The sequence below is a fragment of the Lynx rufus genome, unplaced genomic scaffold (genome assembly GCF_022079265.1).
Source record: "Lynx rufus isolate CCGP_SWC_20201006 ecotype Redwood Valley unplaced genomic scaffold, mLynRuf1.p SCAF_10, whole genome shotgun sequence".
NCBI classification, from domain to species: domain Eukaryota; kingdom Metazoa; phylum Chordata; class Mammalia; order Carnivora; family Felidae; genus Lynx; species Lynx rufus.
In genome coordinates this window covers 42,219,691-42,242,365 of record NW_025814824.1, presented here as the reverse complement: position 1 = coordinate 42,242,365, position 22,675 = coordinate 42,219,691, and the positions used below count along the sequence as shown (strand labels likewise).

The 22,675-nt window shown below is 37.0% G+C and overlaps 1 protein-coding gene across 2 annotated transcripts in view; it reads right to left on the bottom strand.

Moving 5' to 3' along the window:
* Nucleotides 1–22,675, bottom strand: part of CNTLN (centlein) — a 317,305-nt gene that overhangs the window by 186,870 nt on the left and 107,760 nt on the right. The window contains exons 6-7 of one of the 2 annotated variants that reach the window (XM_047064802.1): nucleotides 16,198–16,331; nucleotides 53–215 (exon numbers count right to left, since the gene is read on the bottom strand). In XM_047064802.1, the coding sequence (XP_046920758.1) occupies nucleotides 53–215; nucleotides 16,198–16,331 (297 nt within the window). Of the gene's footprint in view, nucleotides 1–22; nucleotides 216–16,193; nucleotides 16,332–22,675 lie in introns of those variants that run through there. The other variant, XM_047064799.1, reaches the window with a different exon arrangement.

Here is a 22,675-nt window from a genome sequence, read left to right as displayed (position 1 = left end):
GTATAAGTGCATCCATATAAATTTACATTTTTATGACAGAATAGAAGCATACTTTTTGATATGATATGCTTTCGGCTGTGTGGACGTCTTCCTGATTCCTCAGTACTTTCTGTGTGTCCATGTTCAGAACCTGGAGCTGCTGGATCAGCTCCGCTTGCTGTGCTGTGTGTGCACTGTTCTGCTTGTACAGGTTCTGCAGCTCCTGCAACTCCTTCCTGTGCAAAGCGAGCCATAAACAGGGACAAGCATGAATAAAGACCATCTCAGTTAAATAACTGTGTTCATCTAAGTTATAGATCGTCTTCCAGTTTTTTTATCTATTATTTTTTACTGCAGGCAAACATATTAATGAAAGAAATAACATATAAAGTATTTAATATTTATCACATACACCTAGAAAGTATTGATAGAACTACTATGACTTTCAAAGCCAAATACTTATCAATTTTCTTTTATAGCTTGATAGTAATAAAAACCTTGGATACACAGACATAGCACCACCTTCTTATTGAAATTAAGTTACACTTCAGTTCCAAGAATTGATAAGTACTGATGCCAACAATAGTTATCAGTTTTGAATACAGGGTAAGTCAGCCTTTCATTGCATATTATACAGAACTTCAGATGCATTAAAAGGAATCCCAAAAGGCAAATTAAATTTCAAACCAAAGTTTCTTAAAGCACCACTAGTTTGCAACCTCAGAGATCTGGGCTGGGATTCCTGTGACTCTTCTAATCCAGACTGAAGGAAAAGATAAGGCAAAAAAAAAAAAAAAGATAGAAGGAAGGAAAACACAAAGTGAAAACCAGTGATTCCAACCAATCCCGGGTGCAACTGGTAAGGAGGAGAACAAATGAACTGGTGGTGGTAGTAATGATGGCACTAAGGGTCCAGGAAAACCCTACTTCCTGGTATAGGGGTTGCCAGAGTTCCATGGTAGGGAATCCCATGTGAAACAGATCACATAAAATTGGAACATATTTTGTATATTCAATTTGAAGAGAAAAATATTTATAGAAATACATTTCACAGAACAACACATTATAATATGTATTCTGGAGACTGTATTGTTAATGGAACTTTTTAAAACTATAACCTCAAACTAAAAATTAATTTCTATAAGGTAAGTCTTAAAAGAAGGAACAAAGGAGATATGCAAACAGTTGTTGAAGACGATAAATATTAATATGGGAGAAATGAGCTCTATTTTTAGAAGTTTGGAATATCGTTTTCCAAATAGCACAACAATCCCTCCATCCATACAGACACATGAACATACACTGTCTGTCTCAGTCCTTTCAGGCCGCTATCACAAAATATCATACATTGGGTAGTTTACAGACAACAGAAACTTATTTCTCATAGTTGTGGAGTCTGGAAGTCAGGGACCAGAGTGCCCAGTCAGGGCTCTCTTCTGGTTCAGAGACTTCTTGTATCCTCACAAGGTAGACAGACATTCGGCAGCTTGGGGAGGTCTCTTTCAGAAGAACACTATTCCCATTCATGAGGGCTCTATCCTCATGACCTAAACATCCCCCAAAACCCCTCTTCCTAATGCCATCACATTAGGCGTTAGGATTCCAACATATTATTTTGGGTGGATACATTCAGACTATAGCATCATCTTTTTGTAACTTATTTTAAAAAACTATTTATTTTAAAAAACTAAAACCTGCAGTAAATAACAGTCCAAAAACGAGAGAGGAGAGAGAAGAGAATCAATAATGGCGCAATGCCTGCAGGATATATAATGCTCACATGAGGAGGGGAAGAGAGACCCATAGTAAGAATGCTTGCTGAGTACTGCCGTTTCCAGAATAATACTGGTAAAAATTATCAAATAAGATAGGCAATAGATGTATAATAAAATTCTATCTCAGTATATAGTCAAGATATATGTTTGGAAACCCAAGTAAATGTTGCATTTAGAACGGGGACATGATGAGGAGAAAACATATACCATCTTTCAGTGCAATGTGAAACACAGCAAATTTACTTCTCTTCCAATGCTAGAAATATTTGTTATTTCTTAAAGAGAAGATCAGTAGCTGGCTTGCATTTAAGGGTCATGTGGAACAAAATATATGTATCTTTAGTCAGAAAAAAACATAAGAATAGGGAAATGCTCACACTATGAGGCACCTGAGGATTAAAAATCAACTAAGGGAATAGCATACCCCTGTCTCTCATCCCATGCTATGTCCTAGGTATACTCCCAGTAAGTGGAATGGAAGCATGATCTTACACTATCGAGATAACTTTCTTTCTCTTCTTTCTACTTGAAAAGCAGATGCAATGGGATGTACACCATTGTTGCAAATACGAAATGTGGAATTTGATTAGTATCAAAGTAAGCAATAAAGCTTACAAAAGGCACACGTCTGGACCACTAGCAAACACTTAATTTGTCTAGATCTTTCCTCGTTTGAAAACAAGTAAAGAAAAACAAACTGGACTTACTAAAGAAGGGGAGTACTAAGAATTAAGAAAAAAGAAAATTTATTGTACATACTCAGAGGAAAAGTATACCTCTGAGTAGAAATTACTAAAGGAATTAGAAGGAAGGTCTAGAAAATGTATAAAAAAGAAATCATCACACTTCTCTAAATTATCAATAGAAAGACAAGATGTAAAGATGATCTTAATAAAGCCTCTGTGAAGGTAGGAACTTTTTTGTTCACTACTACAAACAGAGCACCTAAGGTAATTCCTGTCCCTTATTGTAGTTGTTGCTGTATTATATACATCTTAGGCATATTTCCAGATTCAGTCTATACCTGCCTCTTAGACTCTCATTCCCTTGCTCTGTCTCAGCCTATTAACTGCCACTTAAGCCTATGAAATTTATACAGCTCATCTGGCTCCACTGCTTGAAGTCAACCAGCTGCATGCCTAGTGTGTGTGTCTCCTTGTACCATTTCCAGATTAGGATAAAATGCTACAACACAGGCATGGTATATGCAGCAAACTTTTATCAATGTAAGACAAAACACAAGAAGAAAAGAGACAGGTAACTTGTTTTCTTTTTCGATCCGATGGATTGCTCTAGAGCATCGTTTCTCTCCTACAGCCTGTTCAGAATCACCCTGGGTAGCAAATTCAGTGCACCTGCTATCTCTTCATGGTTCATCACAAAGCAGTAGCCAGCACAATAGTGCATTTCCTTGAATTACTCTTTATCCTTGCCTGCCTCATTCTTCTCTCTCTTTCTCTCACTCACTTACCCCTGGAATTGAATCTCCTAAGTAAGCAATCAGGACTTAATCCTTCCCTCATGCTCTGTTTGCTAGGATATATAGGATAAGACAGTTGTTGAATGGATGAAATGAAAAGGATAACATAAAGAGATATTGTTAAAAAGGAAAGATACCATAATAACATCAAAATGCATAATTACAGTTATAAGGAAAATAAAAGCTATGGAAAATAAAGTTAATTGGTAGGTTCAAACTTGAGAATTTCCTGTAGACACAGATAAAAAGGAGTAAAGGAAAGTATGAGACACTTGAGACAGCTCTGAGAACCGACATTTCCTCAAGAAGAATGTCAAGTGCTGTTAAAAATACGGGATTCCTGAAAGATAAATCCGGTGATTTTTTAGTTACAGTGATGCTATCTAAGGGATTGAGTGGGCCATGGGATAAATTAGGAATATCCCTGTGGAGATCAAGTTTGATACCAAAGACTGACAGCGGGTTTCCAGCAGCTTCTCTAGGTTATTCTGCAGTTTAAAAAAATCTGGATGGTTTATAAAAACAAAGATTTACTGCTTGCTCACATTACATGTGGCTTTCCTCTATCTTAAGACTCAAACTGCAGCAGCAGACTATATTAGGAATATACTATTCTGGTGGCAGAGGACGAAAAGCAAAGGCAAATCAAGCAATGCTTCTTTTAAAACATTAGGACATGGCATATATTACTTTCACTCTTGTCTCACAGGCCAAAATAAGTCACATGGCTAAATACGAGGACAATGGGGGAGAAAGCATACTCTAGCAACAGGGAAGGCCCTATTAAAAAAGAGCCCCTGGCGCCTGGGTGGCTCAGTCGGTTGAGCGTCCGACTTCAGCTCAGGTCATGATCTCACAGTTTGTGGGTTCGAGCCCTGCATGGGGCTCTGTGCTGACAGCTTGGAACCTGGAGCCTGCTTTGGATTCTGTGTCTCCCTCTCTCTCTGCCCCTCCCCCGCTCATGCTCTGTCTCTGTCTCTCAAAAATAAATAAAAATGTTTAAAAAAAAATTTAAAAATAAGCCCCTGATGTTGGGATGAGCACTGGGTGTTGTAGGGAAACCAATTTGACAATAAATTATATTTAAAAAGAAAAATAAATAAATAAATAAATAAATAAATAAATAAATAAAAATGAGCCCCTGAGGTGAATCAAAATAGAGTGAAGGAATGAACACATCAAAAGTAAAATTTAGGTGATGAGCACTGAAGCAAAATACAGAACTAATCCTAAACATCTTTGGTCACTTTGGTTACAAGTGTCATATATCTCAAGTTGCAAAATCAGGAGTTAAAATGGTTGAATGTATGTTCTATTTTCCAAAGTTTACACAGCAGGTCTCAAAATGAACTAAAGATGAAATGTGGATTAAAAAAATACATAATGAGATTGACCTCCAAAGTTTTTCATGCCATTTCCTTCTTAGCTTTAGAGAGAGTCAGTGCTTTTTATAGAGAAAGGTTTAATAATTCCCTCAATTTCACATCAGTGTCTCATTGTTCCATCATATCATAAAAAGCTGAAGTTATTACTTATTAAAAGAACACGTTCAGTATAGTCCCTTTTATCTAAAACTTTCTATCCACCTAATATTCAATCTATAAATGTAAATTGAGAAAAATCTAGAATGATTCTCACAAAATTTTAATGGCTTTTACTTGTCTGGAGTTGTATTTTAAGTGTAATACTTTTCCTGTATCTTCTTTGTACTTTTCTGTACTTCGTGAGCTATTTTTTCTTTTTACTATTATTTTTAATATAACTTATGCATGAATTATTTTTAATAATTCACATGTATCATTATCCTAAATGATTATATACTTGTTTTGTTTATCATAAAAATGTAAACAAAAATAAAGAACAGCAATATTAATTTCAGAAGATTAGAATCCAAGGCAAAATATTTACATGCAAAAAAGCAAAAGTGGCTCTCGAGGGGAAGATGGTGGCGTAGGAGGACGCTGGGCTCACCGCGCGTCCTGCTGATCACTTAGATTCCACCTACACCTGCCTAAATAACCCAGAAAACCGCCAGAGGATTAGCAGAACGGAGTCGCCAGACCCAAGCGCAGACGAGAGGCCCACGGAAGAGGGTAGGAAGGGCGGCAAGGCGGTGCGTAGGGTAGGGACTGGTGGGAGGGAGCCGGGGCGGAGGGGCGGCTCGCCGGCCAAGCAGAGTCCCTGAGTCTGGCTTGCAAAAGCGGAGGGGCCTGACGGACTGTGTTCCGACAGCAAGCGCGACTTAGCCTCTGGGAGGTCATAAGTTAACAGCTCTGCTCGGAAAGCGGGAAGGCTGGAGGACAAAGGGAGGGAGAGCTGCGGAGCTCCCGGACGACAGAGCTCAGTTTGGTGGGGAACAAAGGCGCTCGCCAGCGCCATCTCCCCTGCCCATCCCCCAGCCAAAATCCCAAAGGGAACCGGTTCCTGCCAGGGAAATTGCTCGCTCCGCGCAAACACCCAACTCTGTGCTTCTGCGGAGCCAAACCTCTGGCAGCGGATCTGACTCCCTCTGGCTGCCACAGGGCCCCTCCTGAAGTGGATCACCTAAGGAGAAGCAAGCTAAGCCTGCCCCCCCTGCCGCCATGCACCTTGCCTACCCACCCCAGCTAATACGCCAGATCCCCAGCATCACAAGCCTGGCATTGTGCAAGTAGCCCAGACGGGCCACGCCACCCCACAGTGAATCCCGCCCCTAGGAGAGGGGAAGAGAAGGCACACACCAGTCTGTGGCCCCAGCGGTGGGCTGGGGGCAGACATCAGGACTGACTGCGGCCCCGCCCACCAACTCCAGTTATACACCACAGCACAGGGGAAGTGCCCTGCAGGCCCTCACCACACCAGGGACTATCCAAAATGACCAAGCGGAAGAATTCCCCTCAGAAGAATCTCCAGGAAATAACAACAGCTAATGAGCTGATCAAAAAGGATTTAAATAATATAACAGATAGTGAATTTAGAATAATAGTCATAAAATTAATCGCTGGGCTTGAAAACAGTATACAGGACAGCAGAGAATCTCTTGCTACAGAGATCAAGGGACTAAGGAACAGTCACGAGGAGCTGAAAAACGCTTTAAATGAAATGCAAAACAAAATGGAAACCACCACGGCTCGGATGGAAGAGGCAGAGGAGAGAATAGGTGAACTAGAAGATAAAGTTATGGAAAAAGAGGAAGCTGAGAAAAAGAGAGATAAAAAAATCCAGGAGTATGAGGGGAAAATTAGAGAACTAAGTGATACACTAAAAAGAAATAATATATGCATAATTGGTATCCCAGAGGAGGAAGAGAGAGGGAAAGGTGCTGAAGGGGTACTTGAAGAAATCATAGCTGAGAACTTCCCTGAACTGGGGAAGGAAAAAGGCATTGAAATCCAAGAGGCACAGAGAACTCCCTTCAGACGTAACTTGAATCGATCTTCTGCACGACATATCATAGTGAAACTGGCAAAATACAAGGATAAAGAGAAAATTCTGAAAGCAGCAAGGGGTAAACGTGCCCTCACATATAAAGGGAGACCTATAAGACTCGTGACTGATCTCTCTTTTGAAACTTGGCAGGCCAGAAAGAATTGGCACGAGATTTTCAGTGTGCTAGACAGAAAAAATATGCAGCTGAGAATCCTTTATCCAGCAAGTCTGTCATTTAGAATAGAAGGAGAGATAAAGGTCTTCCCAAACAAACAAAAACTGAAGGAATTTGTCACCACTAAACCAGCCCTACAAGAGATCCTAGGGGGACCCTGTGAGACAAAGTACCAGAGACATCACTACAAGCATAAAACATACAGACATCACAATGACTCTAAACCCGTATCTTTCTATAATAACACTGAATGTAAATGGATTAAATGCGCCAACCAAAAGACATAGGGTATCAGAATGGATAAAAAAACAAGACCCATCTATTTGCTGTCTACAAGAGACTCATTTTAGACCTGAGGACACCTTTAGATTCAGAGTGAGGGGATGGAGAACTATTTATCATGCTACTGGAAGCCAAAAGAAAGCTGGAGTAGCCATACTTATATCAGACAAACTAGACTTTAAATTAAAGGCTGTAACAAGAGATGAAGAAGGACATTATATAATAGTTACAGGGTCTATCCATCAGGAAGAGCTAACAATTATAAATGTCTATGCGCCGAATACCGGAGCCCCCAAATATATAAAACAATTACTCATAAACATAAGCAACCTTATTGATAAGAATGTGGTAATTGCTGGGGACTTTAACACCCCACTTACAGAAATGGACAGATCATCTAGACACACGGTCAATAAAGAAACAAGGGCCCTGAATGAGACATTGGATCAGATGGACTTGACAGATATATTTAGAACTCTGCATCCCAAAGCAACAGAATATACTTTCTTCTCGAGTGCACATGGAACATTCTCCAAGATAGATCATATACTGGGTCACAAAACAGCCCTTCATAAGTTTACAAGAATTGAAATCATACCATGCATACTTTCAGACCACAATGCTATGAAGCTTGAAATCAACCACAGGAAAAAGTCTGGAAAACCTCCAAAAGCATGGAGGTTAAAGAACACCCTACTAAAGAATGAATGGGTCAACCAGGCAATTGGAGAAGAAATTAGGAAATATATGGAAACAAACGAAAATGAAAATACGACAATCCAAACGCTTTGGGACGCAGCAAAGGCAGTCCTGAGAGGAAAATACGTTGCAATCCAGGCCTATCTCAAGAAACAAGAAAAATCCCAAATACAAAATCTAACAGCACTCCTAAAGGAAATAGAAGCAGAACAGCAAAGGCAGCCTAAACCCAGCAGAAGAAGAGAAATAATAAAGATCAGAGCAGAAATAAACAATATAGAATCTAAAAAAACTATAGAGCAGATCAACGAAACCAAGAGTTGGTTTTTTGAAAAAATAAACAAAATTGATAAACCTCTAGCCAGGCTTCTTAAAAAGAAAAGGGAGATGACCCAAATAGATAAAATCATGAATGAAAATGGAATTATTACAACCAATCCCTCAGAGATACAAGCAATTATCAGGGAATTCTATGAAAAATTATATGCCAACAAACTGGACAACCTGGAAAAAATGGACAAATTCCTAAACACCCACACTCTTCCAAAACTCAATCAGGAGGAAATAGGAAGCTTGAACAGACCCATAACCAGCGAAGAAATTGAATTGGTTATCAAAAATCTCCCAACAAATAGAGTCCAGGACCAGATGGCTTCCCAGGGGAGTTCTACCAGACGTTTAAAGCAGAGATAATACCTATCCTTCTCAAGCTATTCCAAGAAATAGAAAGGGAAGGAAAACTTCCAGACTCATTCTATGAAGCCAGTATTACTTTGATTCCTAAACCAGACAGAGACCCAGTAAAAAAAGAGAACTACAGGCCAATATCCCTGATGAATATGGATGCAAAAATTCTCAATAAGATACTAGCAAATCGAATTCAACAGCATATAAAAAGAATTATTCACCATGATCAAGTGGGATTCATTCCTGGGATGCAGGGCTGGTTCAACATTTGCAAATCAATCAACGTGATACATCACATTAACAAAAAAAAAGAGAAGAACCATATGATCCTGTCAATCGATGCAGAAAAGGCCTTTGACAAAATCCAGCACCCTTTCTTAATAAAAACCCTTGAGAAAGTCGGGATAGAAGGAACATACTTAAAGATCATAAAAGCCATTTATGAAAAGCCCACAGCTAACATCATCCTCAACGGGGAAAAACTGAGCTTTTTCCCTGAGATCAGGAACACGACAGGGATGTCCACTCTCACCGCTGTTGTTTAACATAGTGCTGGAAGTTCTAGCATCAGCAATCAGACAACAAAAGGAAATCAAAGGCATCAAAATTGGCAAAGATGAAGTCAAGCTTTCGCTTTTTGCAGATGACATGATATTATACATAGAAAATCCGATAGACTCCACCAAAAGTCTGCTAGAACTGATACATGAATTTAGCAAAGTTGCAGGATACAAAATCAATGTACAGAAATCAGTTGCATTCTTATACACTAACAATGAAGCAACAGAAAGACAAATAAAGAAACTGATCCCATTCACAATTGCACCAAGAAGCATAAAATACCTAGGAATCAATCTAACCAAAGATGTAAAGGATCTGTATGCTGAAAACTATAGAAAGCTTATGAAGGTAATTGAAGAAGATTTAAAGAAATGGAAAGACATTCCCTGCTCATGGATTGGAAAAATAAATATTGTCAAAATGTCAATACTACCCAAAGCTATCTACACATTCAATGCAATCCCAATCAAAATTGCACCAGCATTCTTCTCGAAACTAGAACAAGCAATCCTAAAATTCATATGGAACCACAAAACGCCCCGAATAGCCAAAGGAATTTTGAAAAAGAAGACCAAAGCAGGAGGCATCACAATCCCAGACTTTAGCCTCTACTACAAAGCTGTAATCATCAAGACAGCATGGTATTGGCACAAAAACAGACACACAGACCAATGGAATAGAATAGAAACCCCAGAACTAGACCCACAAACGTATGGCCAACTCATCTTTGACAAAGCAGGAAAGAACATCCAATGGAAAAAAGACAGCCTCTTTAACAAATGGTGCTGGGAGAACTGGACAGCAACATGCAGAAGGTTGAAACTAGACCACTTTCTCACACCATTTACAAAAATAAACTCAAAGTGGATAAAGGACCTAAATGTGAGACAGGAAACCATCAAAACCTTAGAGGAGAAAGCAGGAAAAGACCTCTCTGACCTCAGCCGTAGCAATCTCTTACTCGACACATCCCCAAAGGCAAGGGAATTAAAAGCAAAAGTGAATTACTGGGACCTTATGAAGATAAAAAGCTTCTGCACAGCAAAGGAAACAACCAACAAAACTAAAAGGCAACCAACGGAATGGGAAAAGATATTTGCAAATGACATATTGGACAAAGGGCTAGTATCTAAAATCTATAAAGAGCTCACCAAACTCCACACCCGAAAAACAAATAACCCAGTGAAGAAATGGGCAGAAAACATGAATAGACACTTCTCTAAAGAAGATATCCAGATGGCCAACAGGCACATGAAAAGATGTTCAGCATCGCTCCTTATCAGGGAAATACAAATCAAAACCACACTCAGGTATCACCTCACGCCAGTCAGAGTGGCCAAAATGAACAAATCAGGAGACTATAGATGCTGGAGAGGATGTGGAGAAACGGGAACCCTCTTGCACTGTTGGTGGGAATGCAAATTGGTGCAGCCGCTCTGGAAAGCAGTGTGGAGGTTCCTCAGAAAATTAAAAATAGACCTACCCTATGACCCAGCAATAGCACTGCTAGGAATTTATCCAAGGGATACAGGAGTACTGATGCATAGGGGCACTTGTACCCCAATGTTCATAGCAGCACTCTCAACAATAGCCAAATTATGGAAAGAGCCTAAATGTCCATCAACTGATGAATGGATAAAGAAATTGTGGTATATATACACAATGGAATACTACGTGGCAATGAGAAAAAATGAAATATGGCCTTTTGTAGCAACATGGATGGAACTGGAGAGTGTAATGCTAAGTGAAATAAGCCATACAGAGAAAGACAGATACCATATGGTTTCACTCTTATGTGGATCCTGAGAAACTTAATAGGAACCCATGGGGGAGGGGAAGGAAAAAAAAAAAGAGGTTAGAGTGGGAGAGAGCCAAAGCATAAGAGACTGTTAAAAACTGAGAACAAACTGAGGGTTGATGGGGGGTGGAAGGGAGGGGAGGGTGGGTGATGGGTATTGAGGAGGGCACCTTTTGGGATGAGCACTGGGTGTTGTATGGAAACCAATTTGTCAATAAATTTCATATATATATATATATATATATATAAAAAAAAGTAAAAGTGAAATTCACAGTAAAAACAAAAGAACTGTGAACACTTTACCCACCAGATCATAGCACATCAAAACATGTACAGCAAAAAACTATAAGCAATGAAAGGAAAATCAGTTGTAAACTACAGGGGAAGGAAATATCCCATTTAAAATAGTAACAAAAACATGAAATAGCTAGGAATAAATTTAACAAGAAATGTCAAAACTCATTAGAAACTTAAAACAAATTTCTAAGGATACAAAGGTACTGAAACAAATGGAATGGCATACCACCCTCTGGGACAGGAAGACTGGCATCATAAAGATGTCAATTCTCAGGCTTACTTGTAAATTTGATGCTCTAATGAAATACCAAACAAGAAATATGCAAGTTTATTCTAAAGTTTATACCAAAAACTTAATAAGCAATAAATGTCCAGGAAAAGAGCAGTAATGGAGAATGTACCATATATTCTCCAATGTTCATCATGTCTTCCTACTCTCTAATACTCTAGCCTAAGAGGCCAGCCTCTACAGACTGCATTACACTGGCTCCTTGTCCTCGGCCTCTGACTGAATTTGATCAGTTAGAAGTGCTGGCTGGTGATTAGAGAGGGTAAAGGAGACAAATTGTGTCAAGGTATTTCTTTCCCTGGCTCCCACTACGCTGAACCACAGTTGGCAGTGTCTCTGTTCCCCTGTCTAAAGACACATCTGTTAGGCAACCTCTCTCCAGGACAGACTTTTCACAAGATCTGGTTTGAGCTTCTCTCCTTGCTCCTTCTGGTCTGGAGGTAGTAATGGTTTTCTGTTGTTGATAATCTGCATTATTCTAAATCTCAGTACCTATTTGGAGAGAATTGACATCTTTATCATATTGAACCTTCTAAACCATGAACTTTGTATATCCCTATTAGACCCTTTATTTGTGTCAGTAATGTTTTCCACTTTCTGCACAGAGGTAACACACAGCTTTCATTACACATATGCTTCATATATTTAGTCATATTATAAATGATATTATTTCTATATATTAAGTCCATTTCCTAAATTTTTGCTGAAATAAAAGTGCAGTTGAATTTTATTCACTAACACTGCATCTACCAAGTGTACTAAATAAACCCACTTATTAATTTGAAAAGTGTTTCTGTAAGTTATTTTGAGTTTTCTATGCAAATTAATTATATTATAGGCAAATAATTGGGTCTTTTCCTATCAAGTCCAGTTCTTAGGTCTTTAGTTTTTATTCTTAATACTTAATCTGTCTGACTATATGTGGGATATTAATTTGAAAAACTGTGGATGTAATTTGAGGCCAGAATTGTTGTATCATCTTACAGAGATAATTTACACTTGCTTCTGCTAAGGGTCTGGGAACTAGCAATCCAGGTGTATCAACCAATCCAATTTCAGGATTCTGACTTTGACATTTCTTTTTTTTTTTTTTAATATTTATTTCTTTTTGAGAGAGAGAGAGGGAGACAGAGCATGAGCATGAGCATTGAGCATGAGCATGAGCATGAGCAGGGGAGGACAGAGCAGGAGGGTCAGAGGGAGAGGGAGACCCAGACAGAATCTGAAGCAGGCTCCAGGCTCTGAGCTGTCAGCACAGAACCCAATGGGGGATCTGAACCCATGAACTGTGAGATCATGATCTGAGCTGAAGTTGGGTGCCCTGACTTTGACATTTCTAATCCAAATTATGACTGCACTATCTTGACTTTTTTTTTTTAATTTTTTGTAGGAGATTCACAAGTAATTTCTAAGAAAAATTCCCAACTCATTTAAGCCTATGTCCCTGTAATTTAGCCCACTATCCATGCAGCCATTTAGTCCACCCTCCATGTAATTATAGAATCATTAGCTATTTAGACATAACTTTTGGTTAGGAAACCTAACTGGCTAGCACTTTATACAAGTTCTAGTTACAAATTTGGATGCTCTGTATGCATTATAAGCATGTACCTTATTATATAAGTACTGATATTTATTTATACTCTAATTCAGGATAAAAATCATTTGAGGTTGAGTTCACAACAATGTTTCATATCATAGTGAGTGACATGAATATTCAATACATATACAAATAATTATGAATTCCAAAGACATAAACCCATAAAGAAATAAAGCTTGCACAACTCTGTCATACATCAATAAAGAAAAGTATATCCAAATAAGAAAGTACCTAGAACATTTTCCCCACAATTATGGTTTTTTGCATCTTTTGTGCAATATACAGATTCAGTAAAGTGATACTGGTATATCATAATCACCACCATCCCCCTCTAAGAAATAAAAATCATAAAGGAAATGAGACACATAATACACCCAACTTATTCAGACAACTCAGGAAAAATACCACAGACATCTCAACTACAACCCTATAATGAGGGTTTGAGTCATAGTCCTCTGCTCCAAACTTCCAACTCCACCTCTATAAGCCCTTACAGTCAAGCTCTTAAAATTTCACATGGTCCTTTCTTTTACCATAGTGTAATAAAATGCCCATCTGTGGATATTACTGCCTTATTTACTGTAGCTTATAGCTCTTGCAATACACTAAATTCAAGTATACAAAGGGGCAAAATTTAGTAGAAAATGTAATTATTCAAATGCCATGCACTTAACACTACACTGCATCCTAGATTATGTCCCATGTTCCATCCGAATCATACTCTAAAAGGGAAAGGTCATCATTAGAATAATTTGTGCAGTTATCAGTGCTACATTTTAAGAAAAATATTGATGATACAGATACTGATGATATGGAACACATTCAGAAATGCAACCCCAAACAGTGTAACATCTACAAATATATAACATGAAAAATTATGAGAAATAATAGTTAAACAATGAAAAGATAAAGTTATTGATAAAGATATCTTCTATTATTTCAAGATCTATGCAATAGAATAGAGATTAGATTGTCTCTGAGGTTTTCTAAATAAGGATTCAAGATTAATGGGTGGATATTGTAAAAAAAATCAAACTTTAACCAACTGAACAATGTTCAATTTTAACAATATAAACTGAAAAGAACAGTCTTGAAAAGTAACGAGAAACTTATCAACTAAAAGTGTCAAGCAAAGACCAAAAGATATATTATCTTATTGAGAAGAAGACAGGGATAAATGACAATTTTAAGATTTCTTACAAATCTAAGATTCTAGGGGCGCCTGGGTGGCTCAGTCGGTTGAGCGTCCGACTTCAGCTCAGGTCATGATCTCACGGTTTGTGGGTTCAAGCCGGCATCAGGCTCTGTGCTGACTGCTTGCTCAGAGCCTGGAGCCTGCTTCAGATTCTGTCTCCTCTCTCTACCCCTCCCCTGCTCACGCTTTATCTCACTCTGTTTCTCAAAAATAAATAAAATGTAAAAAAAAAAAATTTAAAAATCTAAGATTCTATAACTATGTAAAATTACTTTTCTGATTTCATCAAATTACAGTCTTCAAAAATAATTATACCATGAATAGATAAGCCAATCAGTCTATCACCTATAAATGTTATACTTTTCCTCAACCCTATTAATAAGATTTTTAAATTGTAACACAATGAATTTTTGCTTAGGTAATAAATTTATATATATATATATACATATATATATATATATATACACACACACACACATATACATATGTATATATTACATATATTACATATATGTATATGTATGTAATACATACGTGTACATATACATAACGCATATATGTACACACATATATTACATATATATTACATATTATATATATAAATATATAATACATAAATACATATTTACATATCAGGTTTTAACCACACAGTATTATTATACATAACAGAAATACATAGTGTTTATATATAATATTACATATGTAAATAGTTTATGTCTGTGTGTGTATATATATATATACACATATATATGTATGCACATATATACACAGTAGTACCACCAGAGGATGAAATCGTTTATAAAGGTATATGAAAAACTTTGTAAGATTACTTAAAAAAATTTTCTTAACGTTAATTCATTTTTGAGAGACAGAGAGAGAGAGCGTGAGTGGGAGAGGGGCAGAGAGAGAGGGAGACACAGCATCAGAAGCAGGCTCCGGGCTCCGAGCTGTCAGCACAGAGCCCAATGCAGGGCTCAAACCCAGGAACCATGATATCATGACCTGAGCGAAGTCAGCCGCTTAACGGACTGAGCCACACAGGTGCCCCAACTTTGTATGATTACTTTAATTAGTTTAAGTAAAAATGTACATACATACACACATGTATATAATGTAGGCATGTGTATATATAGATAACATATATATGTGATATGCATGCATATATACCTACATATTTATGACTTATTCTAATATCGTTTTCTGATAAAGGTAAATGAAATAAATTAATAGGTAGTTTAAAATCTTTCAAAACACTTGAAAACATATTTTTCAAGGAATCCTACTTTCTGCATAGCACTACAAAATTAACTATTTTGATATAGAAAGAATATCTCATAAACTAAATCTATGTAGAACATAATAAAATAAAAAGTCAATATTGGATTTCTCATATATTGCCTATTATAAATAACAATAATGAATATCATATAATACCCAGCTGGGAATTTTAGAAGGAAACAATGAATGAATGCATTATGCTTATTAAAAACGGAAACAAAACCACTCTTTAAGAATGCTCTTCCCAATCCTGTGCAACCCTTGATTCTCTCAGTTAACGATTCCCAGTTTGGTATTTAAAATCCAGATAGTTTCGGGGCGCCTGGGTGGCTCAGTCGGTTAAGCGTCCGACTTCAGCTCAGGTCCCGATCTCGCGGTCCGTGAGTTCGAGCCCCGCGCCCGGCTCTGGGCTGATGGTTCAGAGCCTGGAGCCTGCTTCTGATTCTGTGTCTCCCTCTCTTCTCTGACCCTCCCCCGTTCATGCTCTGTCTCTCTCTCTCTCAAAAATAAATAAATGTTAAAAAAAAAATTTTTTTAAATAAATAAAATCCAGATCGTTTCAATATACAAACATATGTCTTCATAGAAGACCTACTGTTGTCATTTTAGAGTGTTAATAATAAACATATATGTTGCCATTCTGAATAACTAATGACAGTGCTATAATATTACATTTGAAATTGAATATACTTGCCTGACAAGGGTAATATCCATATCCTTCTGGATAAGTTCAGTCTGTTTATTATTCAACTGTAATGACACAGCATTATATTTACTCTGTGATACTTCAATTTCTTTTCTTGCTTCAATTAAATCATCTTCAAAGGCCTAAAATCAGAGCACTTATATCATAATCAAACATAATAAGTATCAAAGAAGAAATGAAGTATATTATATTCAACTAATCTAAAAAATTACAGCAAATAATTGGTAATGTTTTTAATTTTTTTTGTTTTCACTTAACTAAAAAAATATTTAGTATAAACAATAACTTTCATACCAGTTGCAATTTACTTTTTCCAGAAAATGAAAAAGTATCATAGTGCCTTAGTACAAAAACTAAGAATGTGAAGCAATTAAATTTGAAAATCAAAGTAGAAATGTACTTATTGAAATTATAGTAAGGAAATTATTGTATAGTGAAAAAGCTATTACTGTGTAAGGAAATTACTGTATAGTGAAAGTATATATGAATAAAAAAATTAGTTCATTTACTTAAAGAGTAGCCAGGACAAACGGCAGATATTTCATTATTTCCTCTATTTTAAATTTTTTTTTTTCAACGTTTATTTATTTTTGGGACAGAGAGAGACAGAGCATGAACAGGGGAGGGGCAGAGAGAGAGGGAGACACAGAATCGGAAACAGACTCCAGGCTCCGAGCCATCAGCCCAGAGCCTGACGCGGGGCTCGAACTCACGGACCGCGAGATCGTGACCTGGCTGAAGTCGGACGCTTAACCGACAGCGCCACCCAGGCGCCCCTATTTCCTCTATTTTAAATGTACACACATTGGGAAAAAAAAGGGACAGAACTGTAAAAAATATCAACATAATTGTATAATATTTGAGATTCAGATCATGTTCAGTTTTCCTGATTATGGTGAAATTTTACCCAAGTTTTACAAAGTCGGCCTTTTCCTCCAGATAATTCTCTATTGCTTACCTTGTGAAACATTTCAAAATTGATGTTACTTTTAGCTATATTTTTTCCAAAATATATTACAAAACTAATTTTGATTATTTTCATAAAGAAGTAAATAAACATATCTAAACATAAAGTATACCCACATAAACACTATACATTGATTATTTGCAGAAGTGAGCACCAGGCTTTAGGCACTCTACTCTACCCTGCACTCCCCTACTCTAGCCATGCTCTCATACTTCACATATTACCCCACGGTAGCTGAAGCAATCTTTTAAAGGTAAAAATAATGGCTTTCGGCCAAGAAAGCACTCTGAGTACTTCTCAAATTTCCATTTATTACAAAAAACAGCAATGAGAGAGAGAGAAAGAGAGGGAGGGAGGGAGGGAGGGAGGGAGAGAAAGAAAAAAGAAAGATCACCGGCATGGATACGAGAAAGCAGAAATCTTTGTGCGCTACTGGTGGGACTATAAATGATGTAACCTGTATGGTCGGCTGGGAGGGTGGTAACTGCTCAAAACATTAAAAAGGTATCTAGTATATAATCCAGCAATATTTCTTGGTATATAAATTCAAAAGAATAGAAAGCAGGATCTTGAAGACGTATTGGCATACCCATGTTTATACCAGCACTGTTTATAACAACCAAGAGTTAGAACCACCCATATGCCAGATATATAAATTTAAAATTAGATTTAAAAATTTAAGTATTTAAAAAATGAAACAATTTTAAAAATCAAAAATAGATATTAAAAATATTTTACATTTTACAATGAGGATGGGGTAGTGAGGAATCAGTATCCAAAACTGCTCTACTATACAATTTTAAATGTCCATTTTCCAACAAAAATTACAACATGTAAAAAGAGGAAAGTGTCATCCATACATAGAGAAGAAGCAGTCAATAAAAAATTACTAAAGAAAACCATGCTTCAAAAACATGACAAAGTCTCACCTAATAAAAAACACCATAAAGTGATATAGGTTATTTTAAAACATCCATTTTAAAAATCAGTGGAATTTCTGATGCTAAAAAGCAAAACAACCAAAATGAAGAGCATCAAAAAGTTCACAAGAGGAGCTGAATATTCAATAGGAGATGGCAAAAATAAGAAAAAACTTGAAGACAAATCAAGAAAAAAGAGTAACAATAGTCAACAGCCCCAGAAAAATGTGGTACACTATTAAGTACACCAACAGAGCATAATGAAACTACCAGAAGGAGAGGTAAGAGAATAAAGAAACAGAAAAAATATTCAAAGAAATAATGACTGAAAACTACCAAACAATGATGAAAAAAATTAACGTAACATCCAAGAAGCACAAAACCTCCATGGACTGTACATGCAGAAATCCACAGACATATCATAGTAAAAATACTGACAGCCAAAACCAAGAAAAAATCTTAAGAAACCATAAGAGAAAAACCACTCCTCATTTTCTTTCTTTTTTTTTTTAATTTTTTAACATTTATTTATTTTTGAGACAGAGAGAGACAGAGCATGAACAGGGGAGGGGCAGAGAGGGAGTGAGACACGGAATCTGAAACAGGCTCCAGACTCTGAGCTGTCAGCACAGAGCCCGACGCGGGGCTCGAACTCACGGACCATGAGATCATGACCTGAGCTGAAGTCGGACGCTTAACTGACCGAGCCACCCAGGCGCCCCCCACTCCTCATTTTCAAGAGACCTCAGTAAGATTAACAACTGACTCTTCTTCAGAAACAAGAGATGTCAGAGACAGTGAGATAACATATTCAAAGTGCTCAAACGAAAAAAAAAACTGCTAACACAGAATCATATATATAGTAAAGCTATCATTTCAAAATGAAGGTGACAACAGGCGTCTGGGTGGCTCAGTCAGTTAAGTGTCCAACTTCAGCTCAGGTCATGATTTCGTGGTTTGCAAGTTCGAACCCTGCATTGGGCTCTGTGCTGACAGTTTGGACCCTGGAATCTGCTTCAGATTTTGTGTCTCCCTCTCTCTGACCCTCCCCCACTCATGCTCTGTCTCTCTCTTTCAAAAATAAATAATCATAAAAAAATTTTTTTTTAATTAAAAAAAAATGAAGGTGACGAGTGATGTCAAGAAAATGGCAGAGTAGGCAGCTCCAAGCACTCTTGCCCTGGCAGAAATATGAAAAAACAAGCAGAAACTCTCAGAACTAATGTTAGAAAAATAATATTCAAATATTTACAGCAACCAAAAAAACGCTGAGCCAAAAATAAAAGCAACTTAAAAATAGGACAAAAGATTTATGGAGTTTTCATTTGCCCTTCTCCACACTGTCTCCAATAAGTTGACCACTTTAAAGCCTGGGAATCTTAAAGCAGTTATATTCTTAGAATGACAGCAGCCCATGTTCCGAGTAGGAGATACTGGTCCTTGGTTCAGAAGGAAGCAGAACAGACTTCACTAGCAAATTACTATGTGTATCTAATTTATCTGAGGGCTACCTGAAGGAATGATGCAAAGTGATTATGTCTTGTTTAACCTACCTGGTAACACAGACTGAAAAATAGGATATGGCTCAAATATACCACAAGGTAAACTAACAAAACACAGATGTGTACAGTAGAAGATTATTGGTTCAGATACACAACAGAATGCCCAAGGCATGGAAGCAAAAGCTGTGGGAGATTCTTTGAGACATTAAGACATTCAAAAATACTCATTCATCTTGGAAAGTTTAGAAAACCACACATAGGCTCAGAGAAAGATGCATGCTCAGAAAAGACATGAAAAGACAGAAAAGTCTTTGATTAAGACCCAAAGTTTCACCCTAGGCTGACCTCTGAGCTCAGTGCAAGTATGGATAAGTATTGAAAGACTTTCTCAGTATGGAGTCAATACAAAGACTGGGAGAGGGATTTGTTTTGTGGCTGTGGATGTGTGTACTGTGTTTGTTTGGGTTTTTCCTTTTCCTTGTGTTCTGTTTGTTTTGGCTCCTGGCGTCAAGGAAACCTGTGACACCACATGAGGTGAACAAAAGCTTAAGGATAGAAACCTCAGTGAGCTTACACAACAAGGAACAGACTCTTAAAAATACAGATTTGGAGATTACCTAAATAACCTTTGACAGTTAAAAAAGCAAAACACTTCAATAAGGGATAGAATCTGGCTTCCAGAATTACCACATTATCATACTCAAATGCTCCACTTTCAACAACAACAAAACATCACAAGGCATACAAGAAAAACGAGGTAAGTATGGCCTAAACAAAGGAACATATAAATGAACACAAACCATTCCTGAGGAACCCCAGATATCAGATTTACAAGGCAAAAACTTTAAAATGTCTTAAATATACTAAGGAAAAAAACATGAAAAAAAATCTACAGTAAACCAGGAAAACAATGTATAAACCAAAAGAATATCAGTAAAGAAAAAAATTATTAAAGGGAAGTAAACATAAATGCTGGAGTGAAAAAGTAAAATAACAAAAATGAATCATTCTCCAGAGTGCCCAACAACAGACACAGAGCAGGTTGAAGAAAGAATCAGCAAATTAGATGATGAAACAAGGAAAATTATTGAATCTGAGCAGCAAAAAGAACATGAAGAACAGTGAACAGAACCTATGAAAACTGTGGACACCATTAACAAGAAAGACATACACATTACGGGAGTCTCAGAAAGCAAAGAGACAAGAGGAAGCAGAAATAACATGTGAAGAAAAAATGGCCATAAACTTCCCAATTTTGATGAAATACATGCACCACAAATCCAAAGGCCAGCCACAACAAACTCCAAGAATGATCAAGAGAAAAGAGACCCACACTGAGATACATTATTATCAATCTTTTGGAATTCAGCTCCCCAAAAAAGAATCTTGAAAGTAAGAGAGAGTGGCTTGTCACATTTTAAACGTTTACTTATGTATTTTTGAGCGAGTGAGCGAGAGAGAGAGAGCACAAGCAGGGAAGGGACAGAGAGAGTGGGGGAGACACAGAATCCAACGCAGACTCCAGGGTCTGAGCTGTCAGGACAGAGCCAAAAACAGAGCTCAAACTCAAGAACTGCGAGATCATGACGAGAGCTGAAGTCAGATGCTTAACCGACTAAGCCACCCAGGTGCCCCAAAAAAGACTCACTTTAAATAAGTCAGTCAGAGAAAGATAAATGTCATAATATTTCATTCAAATGTAAAATTTAAGGGACAAAAACATGAACAAGGGGAAAAAAAAGACAAAAAACCAGACACTTTTGGAGAACAAATTGATGGTGACCATAGATGGGGATGGGTGAAACAGGTGAAGGGATTAAGAGTATACTTATCATGATGAGCACTGAGTAATGTACAGAATTTCTGAATCACTATATTGTACATGTCAAACTAATACAATACTGCATGTTAATTATACTAGAATTGAAAAAAAGAGAGACACTGATTTCAGATACAAAGACACAAATAGACTGAAAATGAAAGAATGGAAAAGATATTCTCTGAAAATAATAACTGAAAAGAGCTGGAACAGATAAAATAAGACCAAACAAAATATACTTTATGTCAAAAACTGTCACAAAAGGGAAAAGAGAGCTTATATATTTATTAAAGAGTCGATTCATCAAGAAGATATAATAACTATAAATGTACACGTACCAAACAACCAAGCCCTTAAATATATAAACAATTATAGAATTGAAGGGAGAAATACAGTTTTATAATAATAGCTGAAGAATTCAATACTCCACTTTAAATAATGAATACAACATTTAGACAGAAGGTCAACAAGGATGAAGAGGGCTGAAGAACACGATAAACTAAGTAGTCCTAATAGATGTATATGGAATACTTTACTCCAAAATAGCAGATTATATATTTTTTTCAAGTACACATGGAATATCTGCCGTATCAGGCCAAATGTTAGGACATAAAACAATGCTTAATCAATTTAAAAACATTACAATTATACAAAGTACCTTGTCCAACCATAGCGGATTGGAGTTAAAAGTCACTAAAAGAAGAAAAACCAAAAGAAAAATTTAATATGTGGAAATTAGACAAACTAATCATAAACAACAAATAGGTGAAGGAAGAGATCACAAGAGAATTATAAAATATTCAGAGATGAATGAAAACAATGCATAAATACTAATAATTACAAGATGCAGCAAAGGTAGTACTGGGGGAAATTTACAGCTATAAATGCCAACATTAAAAAAGAAAACATACCTCAAATTAAGAATCTAATTTTACACCTTGAAGAAATAGAAAACAAATTAAAATAGCAAAGTAAAACCAAAGAGAATAGAAAGGAAATGACAAAGATTAATATGGAAAGTTTTTAAAAAGGGGCTAGCAAAACAATAATCAATTAAAGCAAAATCTGACTCTTTGTAAATAGCAACAAAATTAACAAACCTTTAGGGGAGCCTGGGTGGCTCAGTCCGTTAAGCATCCAACTTGGGCTCAGGTCATGATCTTACGGTTCAGTTCATGAGTTTGAGCCCTGCATGGGGCTCTGTGCTGACAGCTCAGAGCCTGGAGCCTGTTTCAGATTCTGTGTCTCCCTCTCTCTC